General features: G+C 34.5%; 1 protein-coding gene across 4 annotated transcripts in view; it reads right to left on the reverse strand.

Annotated features, from left to right (window-relative positions):
* Positions 1-11,385, reverse strand: part of LOC126761298 (DNA N6-methyl adenine demethylase) — a 315,064-nt gene extending 303,679 nt beyond the window's left edge. For all 4 annotated transcript variants that reach the window (XM_050477348.1, XM_050477349.1, XM_050477350.1 and 1 more), the window contains exons 1-2: positions 7,841-11,385; positions 7,603-7,758 (exon numbers count right to left, since the gene is read on the reverse strand). In XM_050477348.1, coding sequence (XP_050333305.1) covers positions 7,603-7,758; positions 7,841-9,739 — 2,055 coding nt within the window. In that variant the 5' untranslated portion in view covers positions 9,740-11,385. The remainder of the gene's footprint in view (positions 1-7,602; positions 7,759-7,840) is intronic.
* Between the last annotated feature and the right edge of the window lie 2,232 nt (positions 11,386-13,617).

Below are 13,617 nucleotides of genomic sequence, written 5' to 3' on the forward strand. Positions count from 1 at the left end.
CAAGCCGATTTTGTGCAGCCAATTTGGTTGAAATTGGTCGAATAGCTGCTGAGATATGAAGTTTTTCCCGAAAGTGAGTGGAGTCATGCCCTTTGTATAATTTAAGTACCGATTTCTGTTGTTGTTGTAGCGACAGAAAACATTCCTGAAGTAGTTCCGAGGAAAGATACCGAGTTGACAGTCTTTGGTCGGATAAAAATCGGGTCCGTGCCGGTTACTTGCACCCGACTATCGTGGAAATGTTTCTATAATTTTTATTTAGCGAGTTAAAGTACTTGCAGTAGTTTTAAATACCGTTATATGGATGATTTCACACTTCGTAGGATTTTACACTGTATGAGAAGGGGCTAGAAGGATTTTTCCATAGAAAGTTTGTTATGATATTAACGATATCAAAGAAAAGTATACTATTAATACCAAAGGAAAGGCAACGAATGACTCTTTTTCTAGTGATTATCTCTATTGCTCTATATTAATTTGGTGCTTGATAATAGTTCTTTAAAATTTTGGAACTAACGGTATTTTGTAGACGTTGCAGTAACCTGACTTAATCCATCTGCAAAACCATGTTCATCAGGATGCTAAGGATTATCTCTTTAGCTTGAACTTCGAAAATATTAATATTACGTTCTCTAATTAACTCGCTTTGGATTAGATTTAGGTGCAGATTTCACTTACTAAAAATCATGAAATATTTAAAATTTCAATTTTTAAGCCCTGATTATAATTAGTTATTCTGGAACCATATGTACATATATGAACTATAAGCTGTACCATTCTTATTGGCAAACAAATTGCCTGCACATTACACGCATTTTAAATTGTACGCAATGGTCATGCGTCTGGCAATGTTAGTATTTAAGCCGCTTTTAAGTAAGCAATTGCAACAGCTGCTGATTGAATAGTAAACGCTGATTGTGTAATTATTGTTGCTATGCGATTTCCTCTCAATTCGCTCTTCCGCTGCGGTTTATTCGCTTAACTAATTTATTATGTACAGATGTTCATATTATGTGAAGCCTGTGTTCGGCCGCTGATGTAACGTTGGTGGCTTGTTGGCTTGCTTGTTATAACAGTTATTTTCGTTAGTGTACTTATTCTGATTAAATAAATCTCATTGTTCAATTGTTTGTAAATATATTGTTTGATTAGCATGTTATTGTATTTTGTGTATTTTTCGCAAATGTTTGGGTTTTACTTGCGCCCTGTTAAAAAATATCCAATTAGTCCAAAAACATTAGATTTAGTCGGAAAATTCAGATCAGAAATGGACAAGGCTCAAAAATGAAACCTTAGTTTAACATTTCGAAGAAATTTAAGTAGATTACCCATAAACTTGAGGTTTTTTGGCGAATTAAAAATCAAATTTTTTGGGTATGTTAAAATATGTGTTTTGGTGTAATGTGGCAGTGTGGTGTTTATGTGTCAACAACCTCGAGTTTTGGCATCTGTAAGGCGAGTTTAAAAGGAGATAAAAGTATACTTTAAGTTTCTGGGTGGTTTTTAAAACTAAAACAACCAAAAAACTCGAGTTTTAAAATGATTTGTAAGACGAGTTAAAGAAAATTTTGATAAAATATTTTTCAAGTCGGTGTTTATTAATTAATAAACTCGAGTTTGTGAACGATTTATTAAGCGAAAAACGGTGTTTTTATACACTGTGTATTTTTGAGTAGTTTTTAAAGGTAAATGACCAAATTAGCAATAAACACGAGTTTATATAAGTGCTAAAAAGCGAGTTTAAACTCTCGAGCAACGATTTTTTTATTATTTCAGAGTAGTTTTTAACGTTAGAAGATCATACTGCCCATAAACTCGAGTTTACGAATGATCTGCAAGTCGAGTTATTTAAAAACTTTTTTATTATAAAATCTCTTTCCACTCGGTGTGTATTAATCAAAAAACTCAACTGTGAATGAGCTTTAAATCAGGTTTAATGCGATATAACGTTATTCTATTTACCTTATATTTCTGAAAATTTTTGAGTAATAAACCAACAAACTCGAGTTGCGATTAATGTCCAAAGCGAGTTACAGGACAATTTTTTTAATGATAAACCTTGTGTGTCTGTGTGGTTTTCAATTTTGCGTGTTTGATCAATAAACTCGAGTTTATGATTGCGCTAAAAAGCGAGTTTAATGCGATGTAATGATTTTTTATTATTTCTGAGTAGTTTTTAACGACAAACATTAACATACCAATAAACTCGAGTTTGTGATTGGTGTGTTAGGAGAGTTAGAGGAACATTCTTTATCTGTTAAACCCTGTTCTAGCTATTGTTTCAGTTTGGCGTGTATTACTTAATAAACTTGAGTTTGTGAGCGAACTGTAAAGCAAGTTCACGCAAAGTAACAGCTTTTTTATCAACTCTGAGCATTTTTTTTAACGAAAGAGAGTCAAATTATCAATAAACTCAAGTGTGTGAATGCTGTGCAAGTAGATTTAAAGGATAGTATTAAAAAAACGAGTTTTTAATCATTGAACTAGAGTTTTCAACTTAATTTCTATGTTCAATATTTATGATATGTTTTTAACGATTAACCCCAAAACAACCAATGAACTCGAGTTTATGCATGTGTCATAGATAGTAAAGAAGGGCAATATTTTGTATCATACAACCATGTGTGCCTAAGTATTGTTTTGGTTACTCGAGTTTATGAAAAACGAGTTTAATTCAAAATTACGTTTTTTATAAACCTAATGTTTTGGCATAGTTTTTAACGATAACCTCTTAAATATCCATAAACCCCATAAACCCGAATTAGTGAATGGTATGCAAGACGAGTCAAGGGAAATTTTGATTAAAAATGATTTTTGATTAAAAATCCTTATTTTCGGGTTGTTTTTCAGTTTGGTGTTTATCAAGAAACTCGAGTTTATGAAAAACGAGTTTAAGGCAATGCAACGTTTTTTTTACAAACGCCATATTTCGGTTTAGTTTTTAACGATAAACTCCTAAATACGAATAAACTCGAGTTTGTGAATGATGTGGAAGAGGAGTTAAAGGAATTTTTTTTAATTATAAAATCCTTGTTTTTGGATTTTTTTAAATTTTAGTGTTTATCAATAAACTCGAGTTTATGAAATGGAGTTTAAGGCAATGTAACGGTTTTTAAAATTTTTTATATTTCGCTCTATTTTTTAATGTTAGATGGCTAAATTAATAATAAACTCGAGTTTATGAGTGTTATATATTTGGAGTTAATTTTTTTTATTTCTTTGTTTCCAGTTATTGTTACAGTTTAGTGTGCATTGGTAAATAAACTAGATTTTTTTTTATCGATAAATGGCTAAATAGATAATAAACTCAAATTTATGAGTGTTATACTATATATTTAGAATTTATTTTGTTTTTTTTTTGTGGAAATTTCTTTGTTACTAAGTCTTGCTATAGTTTAGAATGCATTGGTCAATAAACTCGAGTCTGTGCTACAACTTGAATGTGAGCTCGAAAAGAGAAAAAATTCCTAATGTTTTTTTGCTTAAATTTCCGCTGTCCATCGAAAAAAAAATTACCGCAAAACTTCAAATTGAAAACATCTTCTGACGCAAACGTGAAAGTTCAAAAGTCAGTGTCCTGGCTTATCGATCAATTTGGCACAAAATAACTGTGCATTGAAATACAGTTACCAAAATATTTGCAGCTGCCCGAAAATAATGTGCAGACAAAGCAACAAAAAGAACGAAAAATGCAATTTCGAACGAACGAAAAAAAAATGTGATGTTTTCAAAACAAAAACGGATACTAAAGCAATCAATAAAACCTGAAGAAGACCGATCACCGCCGCATGCTCGTAAATAAAGACAAAAGCGGCACAAAGTCACAAAAAGCAAAAGCAACAAAAAATGCTCAAGATTGCAGTTGCAAAGTAAGAAACAACAAAAAAATGAAACTAAAATGCAAGCCTTCCCGCTTAAAAGTTACGTCAATATTCATTGATAGCGCACGAACGGAATTGACAGCGAAAATCGCTTGTCTTCAAAAACAAAAAAGAATCAAGCGAATGCGTCTGAGTTTGAAATCAAAGCCAATAACAATAAAGCAGGTTGGTGCCATGCCAAGCTTTTAGTAGAGCAAACGCGGCAGCTGCAACATGTGTACAGACAGACGGCGCTGTGGACAGACAGAACGGTGTAAATTGTTGAACGCTAACGCTGTATATGCGTATAGGTGTGCAACAACAAATTGCGCTCAAATTGCTGCCGGTGTTTAATCGACGTTGCCGTGCGCGGCGGCTACGGCGCGCCGGCCGGTTTTTGCGCATGCGCAGCGCCACTTTTATATCGTATGAATGAATGAATGGGCGATGCGTCAGGCGACAGCTGTGTTTTGCAAAAACGGCCGCACAATTTTTCACGCTCGCAAACAAGAACAACAAAACGTTGTAGGTAAAAATAAAAATAATTGAAGTTGCAAAAAAGTATGCATACATGTGTGTGAATATGTATGGTTGTGTGTCTGTGTGCTTTTTTGTGAAATTAATGGTGAAATATTTGTCTTCCTTAGCGCTGTCGCACACGGCTCCACTTCGGCCGTTTACGCTGGCTGGCTCACACGGTCTGCCGTTACTTCTTGGTCACTTCGGCAGTTCGCGGGATCGGCGCGCTACGCCATGACGCGCCAATTCGCTAAATGTTGCACTAAAGCTGTCTATTTGTTGTTGGTTGCGCTAATTCTTTTCGTAATGCTTATAAAATTCTACTTTTTTCAGTTTCTGTCTTTGTTTCTGTCTCTGTTCCTGTTCCTGTGTTGTTGGTCTCTCTGTGTGCGTTTGTGTGTGCCAATTGATAGAGTCCAGTTGGTTTGCTACGCATGACTCTCGTGGCTCTCTTTATTCTACGCTGAGTTTTCAGCTTGTATGCATGTATGTATATATGTACAGTTGTGTGTAAGTGTGTGTGTATGTATTTTATGGCTTTGATCGTCGAGTCAAAAACTGCATAGATACATACACGAATATAATGCATTGAATGAAGGCAGCTACACACACACACACAGGCATATCTTACACATACATATATGTATATATCACACATGTATTTAAGTCGCTTTAGTGCGCCTGTATGTATGCATGCACATATATATATGTATATGTATGTATCTAAAGCATTTTCAGGCGCTTGTCGTTTTGTTGTTGTTCCTGCCTTGTACAATTGCTGCCTGCTTCGGCATATGTATATATGTAAATATATTTGTGTATGTGTGCCTGAGTTTGTTTGCAACTTGTGAACATCTGCTCGTTGCTTTGCTGAACAGTTGTTGCTATTGTAGTAGGCATTAAACACATACACACACACATACATATAAATGTATTCCTTTTTGGCATTTCGGCCTTCCTGTTATTATTACTGCCTTCATTGTTGTTAACTTTGTATTATTTTTGTTTTTGTATTTTGAATTTTTGTTATTATAATATTTTCAGTGCGTTGTTTTTGTTACTGCTATATGGTTGAAGGCTGCAATAAATGCTACATACTACAATATATGTGTGTATAAGTGTATGGGGCATGTATATGACCGTGTATTTGCTTTGTAACCATAGTATTTTTCGCTACTATTCTATGAAAATTTGTTTTTGTTGTAGTATTTACCAACAATATATAGAAAAAATGTACTCCAAGTTTGCTGAGCTTCCGCAGTTGAGAGTTTAGTTAATTTCTAAGAATTTGTTGCGTTATATTAAGTAATTCAAACTCAAGCAGCAGGCGATCCATGCCTAGTGATGGCACATATTTATACTCAATTTACTTTAAAGGGAAATACCGTTTATAGCGAAAAACTATGTAGAGACTGGCTACAAAATAAATACTAAACAAGAAAAAAGGATAGCTATAATACCCTTCATAAATACGAAAGTTTTCATACGACAATTTGATTTTCATCAGTCTGTTTGTATGGCAGCTATATGCTATAGTGATCTGATCTGAACAATTTCTTCGGAGATTATAAAGTTGTCTTAGGGAAAAATATGTACGAAATTTAGTAAATCTATCTTGTCATACAAAAAAGTTTTCCTTAGAAGGACCTGAGTTTTTGAATCAGTTTGTTTGGCAGCTATAGTGATCTGATCTGAACAATTTCTTCAGGTATTATAGCGTTGCCTTAGTGAAAACTACATACGAAATTTAGTGAAGATATCTTGTCAAATAAAAAAAGTTTTCATACAAGGATTTGAGTTTCATCCGTCAGTTTGTATGAAAGTTATAACTGCCAGTGATCTGATCTGAACAATTTCTTCGGAGAATATAACGTTGCCTTAGAAAAAAAATATGTACGAAATTTAGTAAAGATATCTTGCCAAATAAAAAAGTTTTCCATACAAGGACTTGAGTTTAATCGATTAGTTTATATGGCAGCTATATGCTATAGTGGTCCGATATCCACGGTGCCAATAAATAAGCAGCTTTTTGGCGGGAAAAGGACATCTGGCAAAGGTCAGATCGATATCTCAAAAATTGTGGAACTAGTTTACGTATCAGCTCTCCATGTTCAGGATTTATATATATACTTTTCAGGGTCTTCGATGCTTTCTTCTGGGTCTTACTCACTGACCTCCTCAATATTTGAATTCTCTGTAGATTGATCGAGAGATTTGCAAAGAAATTGTTTATGTCGTAGGAGCCATATGTTAATGACATCCGATCTCACGAGCTTCGACAGATAAATATAGTATTACTACCATAACTGTATAACAAAGTTCAAAGTCATATCTTCAGTGTCGTATCAACAAAAATGTGGTTTTAGAATTCATCTATGTATATAGTAAAATTCATAAACATCGAGATAAGCGCAGTTCTTCAAGGGATCCCAAGGAACCTCAAGTAGGTCTTATGCCAATACAGCAGAATTTTCTTTAATAATATTTGAATACCATAACGAAAACTCAAGGCTATCAGTTTCTTGGTCGTATTAAAATTCAAGTCAGTTCCTGTTACACAGACCCGACTGTCTTGGGAACGGCCAATGACTTTACACTTGTATACCTCGAACTAAAACGTACTGCGATCTTTTTTGTTTTGACCAGAAGCCCACTTTGCAATACTTATCGACTCAATTGGCTGAGAGACAATCTGATTATCGTGTACAAAAAACTCAACAAAACAGTTTTTGATAAAATACAAATTGAGAGACGAATGTCAGAATGAGTTTTCAATATCGCCCCAGCAGAACTAACGATTCTCATTTTCAATTATATAATACTTTCAGTAATTTTAAACCGCTAAGTTAAATAGTTTGCTGTCAACATAAGCATACTTTGTTCCTCAGTTACCGACCAACCAATCTGACGATGTGTTGAGGATCATCTAAGGATACATATTTTCGACTCTTCAGTACAAATGGAAATGGACAGATCCTAATCAAAGACTGGGTTAGGCTACAAAAAAAGTTTGAGTTTAAAATAAACTGAGTTCCAAGCTCCGGGTTCGAGGAGATTATTATGAATTTAGACGAATGTTTTGATGTAGTATTCTATGAAACCTCTTTCAAAAATGTGCGGAAATGTCTCATATACTCAGCTTCATAGCAGTAAACATAAAATTAACCCTCTTAGCGTTTTTAAGGCTAAATATTAATACAAAGTTACTTGAAGTGGGACTTACCTTCTTCTCCGTGAGTTTTTCACAGCGTCGCTGCTTGCAGATTTGATGACTTTTATCATTGCGGCAAGGTGCACATTCGCCGCAATTATCCTTACGCTGACAGCCGATGCATTCGCCGCAACGTTTGCGTTTCTTCTTCGACTGAAAGACAGAAGTCTGAATTTAGGCGGTAAGCAAACCAAATTCCACATTAATAATTATATGGCATAAAGCGCTAATATATACGATCATAGCTTACCTGTTTGTCGCCGTTTGTGTCATTACTATCGCCCATGCCGAGCGCGCTGAGTGGACTCTTGAAATTGGCCGTGCTCGAGACCGCATCCACTTGTCCGGGATTGCTGGGATCTACATCCATAGCACTTGCCTCGGACTCTGCGCTGGACTCGAGCGAATTCGCCCGATTTTTCCGACGTTCTTTCTTTCTCGCATCCACCCGTGCAATCGGCGAATTCAACACTTTCTCCACTTTAATTTGTGTTGTCGTCGACGGTGTCGGCGTATGCGGTTGTGTGGTGTGCGGTGTATGCGGTCCACCTGGTCCCGCACCGCCAGACGCACCAGTATGCGTTGAGTGTGGCGTATGATAACCGGCTGGGGCGCCATTGGATGTATCCATCATCGTAATGCCACCGTCTACATATGAGGGCGTGGTCGGTGTATGCATACCCATTGGTGTAACATTGGTATTAGCTGTATTTATAGACGTTGCGCCCAGTGTAAGACCAACGCCATTACCATTATTGAGATCAAATGTTTGTGCAACATCTTTCTTGCCACCGACACCGACGCCGAGTCCACCCAAACCACCGAGTCCACTCAGTGTATGTTGTGTGGGCAGCGGCGCGAGGGCGCCGGGTGGCGGCGGTGTAGCGTAAGTCGGTGTGAGCGTTTGATACAAAGGCAAGTGATGGCGTCCATCGTCGAGTGCACCGCCAGCACCAAAGCCACCCATTGTGGCGGTATTGGTGGGCATAAGTGGTGCATAAGCGGTGCTGCTGCGGTGATGACCATGCGTATTCACCGCACCCAAGTGATGGAAAGCATTCGGTGGCGGCGGTGGTGGTGCAGCAAGTGGCGCAAACGTAGTAGCCGCCGCGCCGGCCGACGGGGGAGTGATGCTCGCTTGCAAGCTGCTCAGCTGTGTTAATGGTGAACCCACGCTCACCATACCCGGTGAGCTGACCGATATGCTGGCCGGTGACATGGCCACTGTTTGCAGTGAAGACATCGACGGCGGCAATACCGATGTGGCCATGGGCGTAATGCCGTCGGGCATGAGTGGATCGTTGTAACCGTGAAATTGACTCTGAAATGAGGGCAGCTTCGAGAATGGTTCGAAACCGCTGCCGATGCCAAGATTGCCATTACCGTTACTACCATTGCCGTTACCATTATTGTTGCCGATGCCGGCCCCCTTCAGCGTATTGCTCTGACTGTGATGATCCTTGGTCTCCATTTCCCAAGGACGCGTATAATTGTTATTGCTATTTGTGTTGGCGGCGCTGTTGCTAGCGCCGTTATTAGTATTACCGTTAGACTGTGAGCTTACAGCCGGGTGCTGTTGCTGCTGCTGCTGCTGCGATTGTTGCTGTTGTTGTTGTTGTTCATTATTGCTGTTACCGTTGTGGTTGCTGCGATTGCTGGCTGTGGTGGAGGTGGTGGTGGTGCTGCTGGTTGCATTGGCTGTTGCGGCAGCGACAGATTGCTGTTGTTGTATATGCTGTTGAGCAGTAGACCGAGCGGGTGGAGGTTGAGGAAGTGGCGGTTGTTGTTGTAGCTGCTGACTTGTTTGCAAGTGCTGTAGCTGCTGTTGGCGTGCATAATAATCCCAATGTTGTTGTTGTTCGGCAACCAGTTGTTGCTGCTGTTGTTGTTGTTGCTGCTGTTGATATAAGAACTGTTGCTGTTGATGCTGTTGTTGTTGTTGCTGTTGCTGTTGCAATGTATGCTGCAATTGCGGGTGTGCCGCCGGCAAATATGCGTGCGCGTAGTGTTGTTGTAAACCGTGTTGACTCAAATGACTGCCGTAGTGGCTGCTAGTAACCGCTGCTGCTGCTGCTGCAGTTGTAGTCGCTAACGCTGCTGACGTTTCTGCTGTGCCGCCGCTGGTCTGCGCAATTATTGAAGACGCCATTTAAGCCCCCCTCTCGGCATGGCGGGAGCCGTATGCGCTGCGGTCGAACCGCTCACGTGACAAACGAGTGAGAAATTTGCTTACGTCAAAGCTTTTATTACAAAGTATTTTTTTGTGGTTTATTTTTGCGCTAAAATCACCTGTGTGTGTGTGCGTGTGTATGTGTGAGCTTTGACACACATACACACTGTATGTTGTTGTTGTTGCCACTCTCTTAAAAACACGCACAACACAAGTTTTTATTGTTTTTTAAGTTTGAAAAAATGTCTTTGTTGTTGTTTGTAAAATTTTTTCGTGAAATTATTTCTTTGTACACCGTTATTTGTGCTTGTGTTTGTTGTAAATTTACTCAAATTTTTGTTTTATTTGCTAATTAATTTTTTTGTTTTTTCTTATAGCTATGTGGTTTGTTGTTGTAATTTTTATTTTGTTGTTGTATTTTTTGTTGTTTAAATTTTTTCTTATTGTTGTTGTTTTTTAAATATATTTTTAATTTGGGAAGTTTATTGTGAAAATGCTTGTAACTCGTTTTTGTTGTAATTTACTTTTTGTTGTTGTTTTTGTAATTCTTAACTTTGCTTTTTGTACACTTGAAATTTCGACTTGAGGTAGTTTATCCTTTTTTCGTAATTAATTTTTGTTTTTGTTGTTGATTTTGTTTTTGTTGTTGTATTTGTAAGCTTTTATAAACGGTTTTGAACTACGCGTTGGTTATTTATTTTAATTTATTTAATTTTTTTTCACTAAACAATTTGAACTTTTGCTCACTGGCTGGGTTGCTTGTATGTATGTATGTATGTGTGTATTTGTATGGGTTAATTATTTATGATTTTTTAATTATTATTATTTTTTAACTACTGTTATTGATTTTAAAGTGATTATATAAACGCTGCTCGCTGTGTGTGAATATTTCTACTTTGCTACTTTATATATGTATTTGTTGTTGTTGTTGTTGTTTTTTCGCTAAATTTTTACTGATATTTGTACAAGTTGTTCGTGATTGATTTAAGTGTGTACTTGCTTTTTGTTGTTATTGTTGTTGATTTTATATAAATTCTTATTGATATTTTGTTGTTGTTGTTGTTTTTCATATAAATTATTATTTTTTATTGTTGCTAAATTATTTTGCGTTTAACTATTTGAAGTGCGACAATACGAAAATGCTTACGGTCCAATGCCGTTATGCGGCTATGTTGCTATGTATGTAAGTATGTATGTATAAGTGTTGCAATGTGCGCAAAAATCTAAGCGCGCCTTTGTACTTTGAAGATTTGTAAGATATTTAGCTTTTGTTTTTATTTTTATTTTTGTTTTTGTTATTTTTTTTACGGTTTATTGTTTTTTTGTTGTTATTGGTAGCTTATTAAACGACTTTGCTTTGTATGCTTGTATATTTGTGGGTTTTCAATTAATTTTTGTTTTTGTATAAACTGCAATTGCTATTTAAAATTTGTATTTGTTGTTGTAATAATTTTGCTTAATTACAACTGGTTTTCGTTTCACTGTATTTGTGTGGAAAATTCAATATTTTGTTTATTTTGCACTGCCTTTGAATAGCGTAAAGTGGTTTTGAGTTTCAAAATTTTTTTGTAATTTTATTCAAAAAAAATTTTTAATTTTTAAAATTTTGTTTGTAATTTTTGTAATTGTAATTTTTTTTTTTCAATTTTGTTTTTAAAATTTTTTTTATTTTTAATTTTTAAAAAATTTTGTAATTTTTTTAAATTTTATTTTTCAAAAATTTATGCAGTTTCTTAATGTTATTTTACTTACGCGTTTGTACAATACAATATATCTAAGATATTTATATTTATTAATTATTATTTGGTTATATGTCAGACTTTTCAAAATTTTGTAAATTTGTTTTCGTTAAATTTTACTACTAACAATTTGTTGAATTTCATTTAATAAACTTGTAAGTATTTTACAATATATTCGGTTATATATAAGTTTTTGTTATTGTTGTTTTTTTTGCTATATTTGTTTAATTGCGGCTATTGCGTTGCGAAATTTGTTGTGAATTTTTGTACTTTTTGGTTTAACTTGCTTGTCGGTTTTGTAACGGGGCTTTTATTGAAAAAATATAAATCGAAAGTTGTTGTTCGTTTTGTTTTTGTTTTAGTTTTTGTTTTTGCTATTTTATATTTTTGCTATTTGTTTGTGTATTTGCTGCTACTTAATTTATTTGTGTTTAAATTTATAGTTGTTTTTGTTGTTTGCTCTATGTACTTGTATTTGTTATAAATTACTTAAAATTATTTAGTTTTAAATTAAAAAAATTTGTCTCCCACTGGTTTGTTTGCTTTGCTTAATTGCTTTTAATACGTTATGCTAAATTATGCTTAGAATTATCATTTGTTTTTTAACAATTTAATTTTTGCTGAATTTTTCGTGCGAAAATTTCAAAAATTTCCACTGAAGCGCGTAAAAATTATTTACTTTGTTGTTATGTTTCTTATAAGTGTAACTTTATGTTTCTTGTGTTTTTGGTTTAGTTTGTTTATTTGCTTATGTTCGTTAGAATTTCATAGTTTAATTTAATTATAAATTAATTAACTTAATTTTAGGACTAAATTGAGATTTGGTTGCTTTTGATTATTTTCTCGAAACGATAGTATTGGACTTTTACAGTGCTTTTATTGAAGACTTCGCGTATTAAATCTGAAATGAGAAAGAAACATTTCTGAAAATTAGTTTTGAAAAAAGAAGTTCTAAAAAAACTAAAAAGAAATAAATAAATATTTTATTTTTAAAATATTTTTATATTTTACAAAGCAATTGTGCAATGATCAATATAAAAATATATTAATATAAATGAATTAATTTTTTTTTCAAAAAAAAAAAAAATAAAAAAATAAAAAAAAATAAAAACTATACATTTTATACATATACAAAGAATTTGAAATTTTTCTTCTAATTATATATTTATAATATAATTATTGTAAATAATTTTTTTTCCATTAATGAGTTTTGAGATTTCATATAATATTATTTTTGAAAAAATATTATATGAATTTAAAAAATTGGTTTAAAAGTCTCCTCAAACGAAAATTAAACCGTTTACTAATATTCTTCACACTATGGCAGTTGTAATTTTTACCGGGGCCAAAAAGGAATTTATTTTTAGAAAATAACTGTTGTCCATGAAACGCGGCTCAAAACAGAATTTTCATATAGTTTCTTATGGTAATTGTCTGTAGGTCTCAAAGAGAAACATAGTTTTTGAGAAATCTTACTAAATAAAAGTGAATTTATCAAATCAGTAATTTTGATGACAAAAAAAAAGTTTAATTAAAACCGTTATAAGCGCAGAAAATGCTATGAATTTCATAGAATATATCTAAAGTATGAATTTAGAAGTTCTTGTTTTTCTTCAAACCAAAGAATCAGCAAACTTTGACGAACATTTTCGAGGACAAAAATTGTGGGACATCGAAAGATGTGAGTGCTGTTATAAAAAGAGTCTTACAACCATTCATTCGTTGTTTCATTAAAGTCGGAGTCATATCTAAATAAGTGGGCATATAAAGATTATTCTCACCCTATATGAATCAGCACCCTATCCAAGGTATTGTTAGAATATTTCAGATGCGTTTAATTTCAAATGACTTTCCTCAATACCTTTGAAAATACTCTGCCTAGAACAAAAGATTACTTGATCTGCAGATTCACATGGGACAATTCGAGGAAATTCGTTGATATATACCTGAATTTAACCAAGTTTCATTCGACTCAAAACTGTTATTTTTTAGAACTAAAACCCAGAATATAGTCTAAGGTCTCAAGTGTTTGTTTTTGCTTCGCCGCAAGTCATCTCTTAGCTATGATGAGACTTTTAACACTTTGAGATAGCTGAAATTACCTTCAACCGGTAATAG

This window comes from Bactrocera neohumeralis, chromosome 6 (assembly GCF_024586455.1).
Source record: "Bactrocera neohumeralis isolate Rockhampton chromosome 6, APGP_CSIRO_Bneo_wtdbg2-racon-allhic-juicebox.fasta_v2, whole genome shotgun sequence".
NCBI lineage: Eukaryota > Metazoa > Arthropoda > Insecta > Diptera > Tephritidae > Bactrocera > Bactrocera neohumeralis.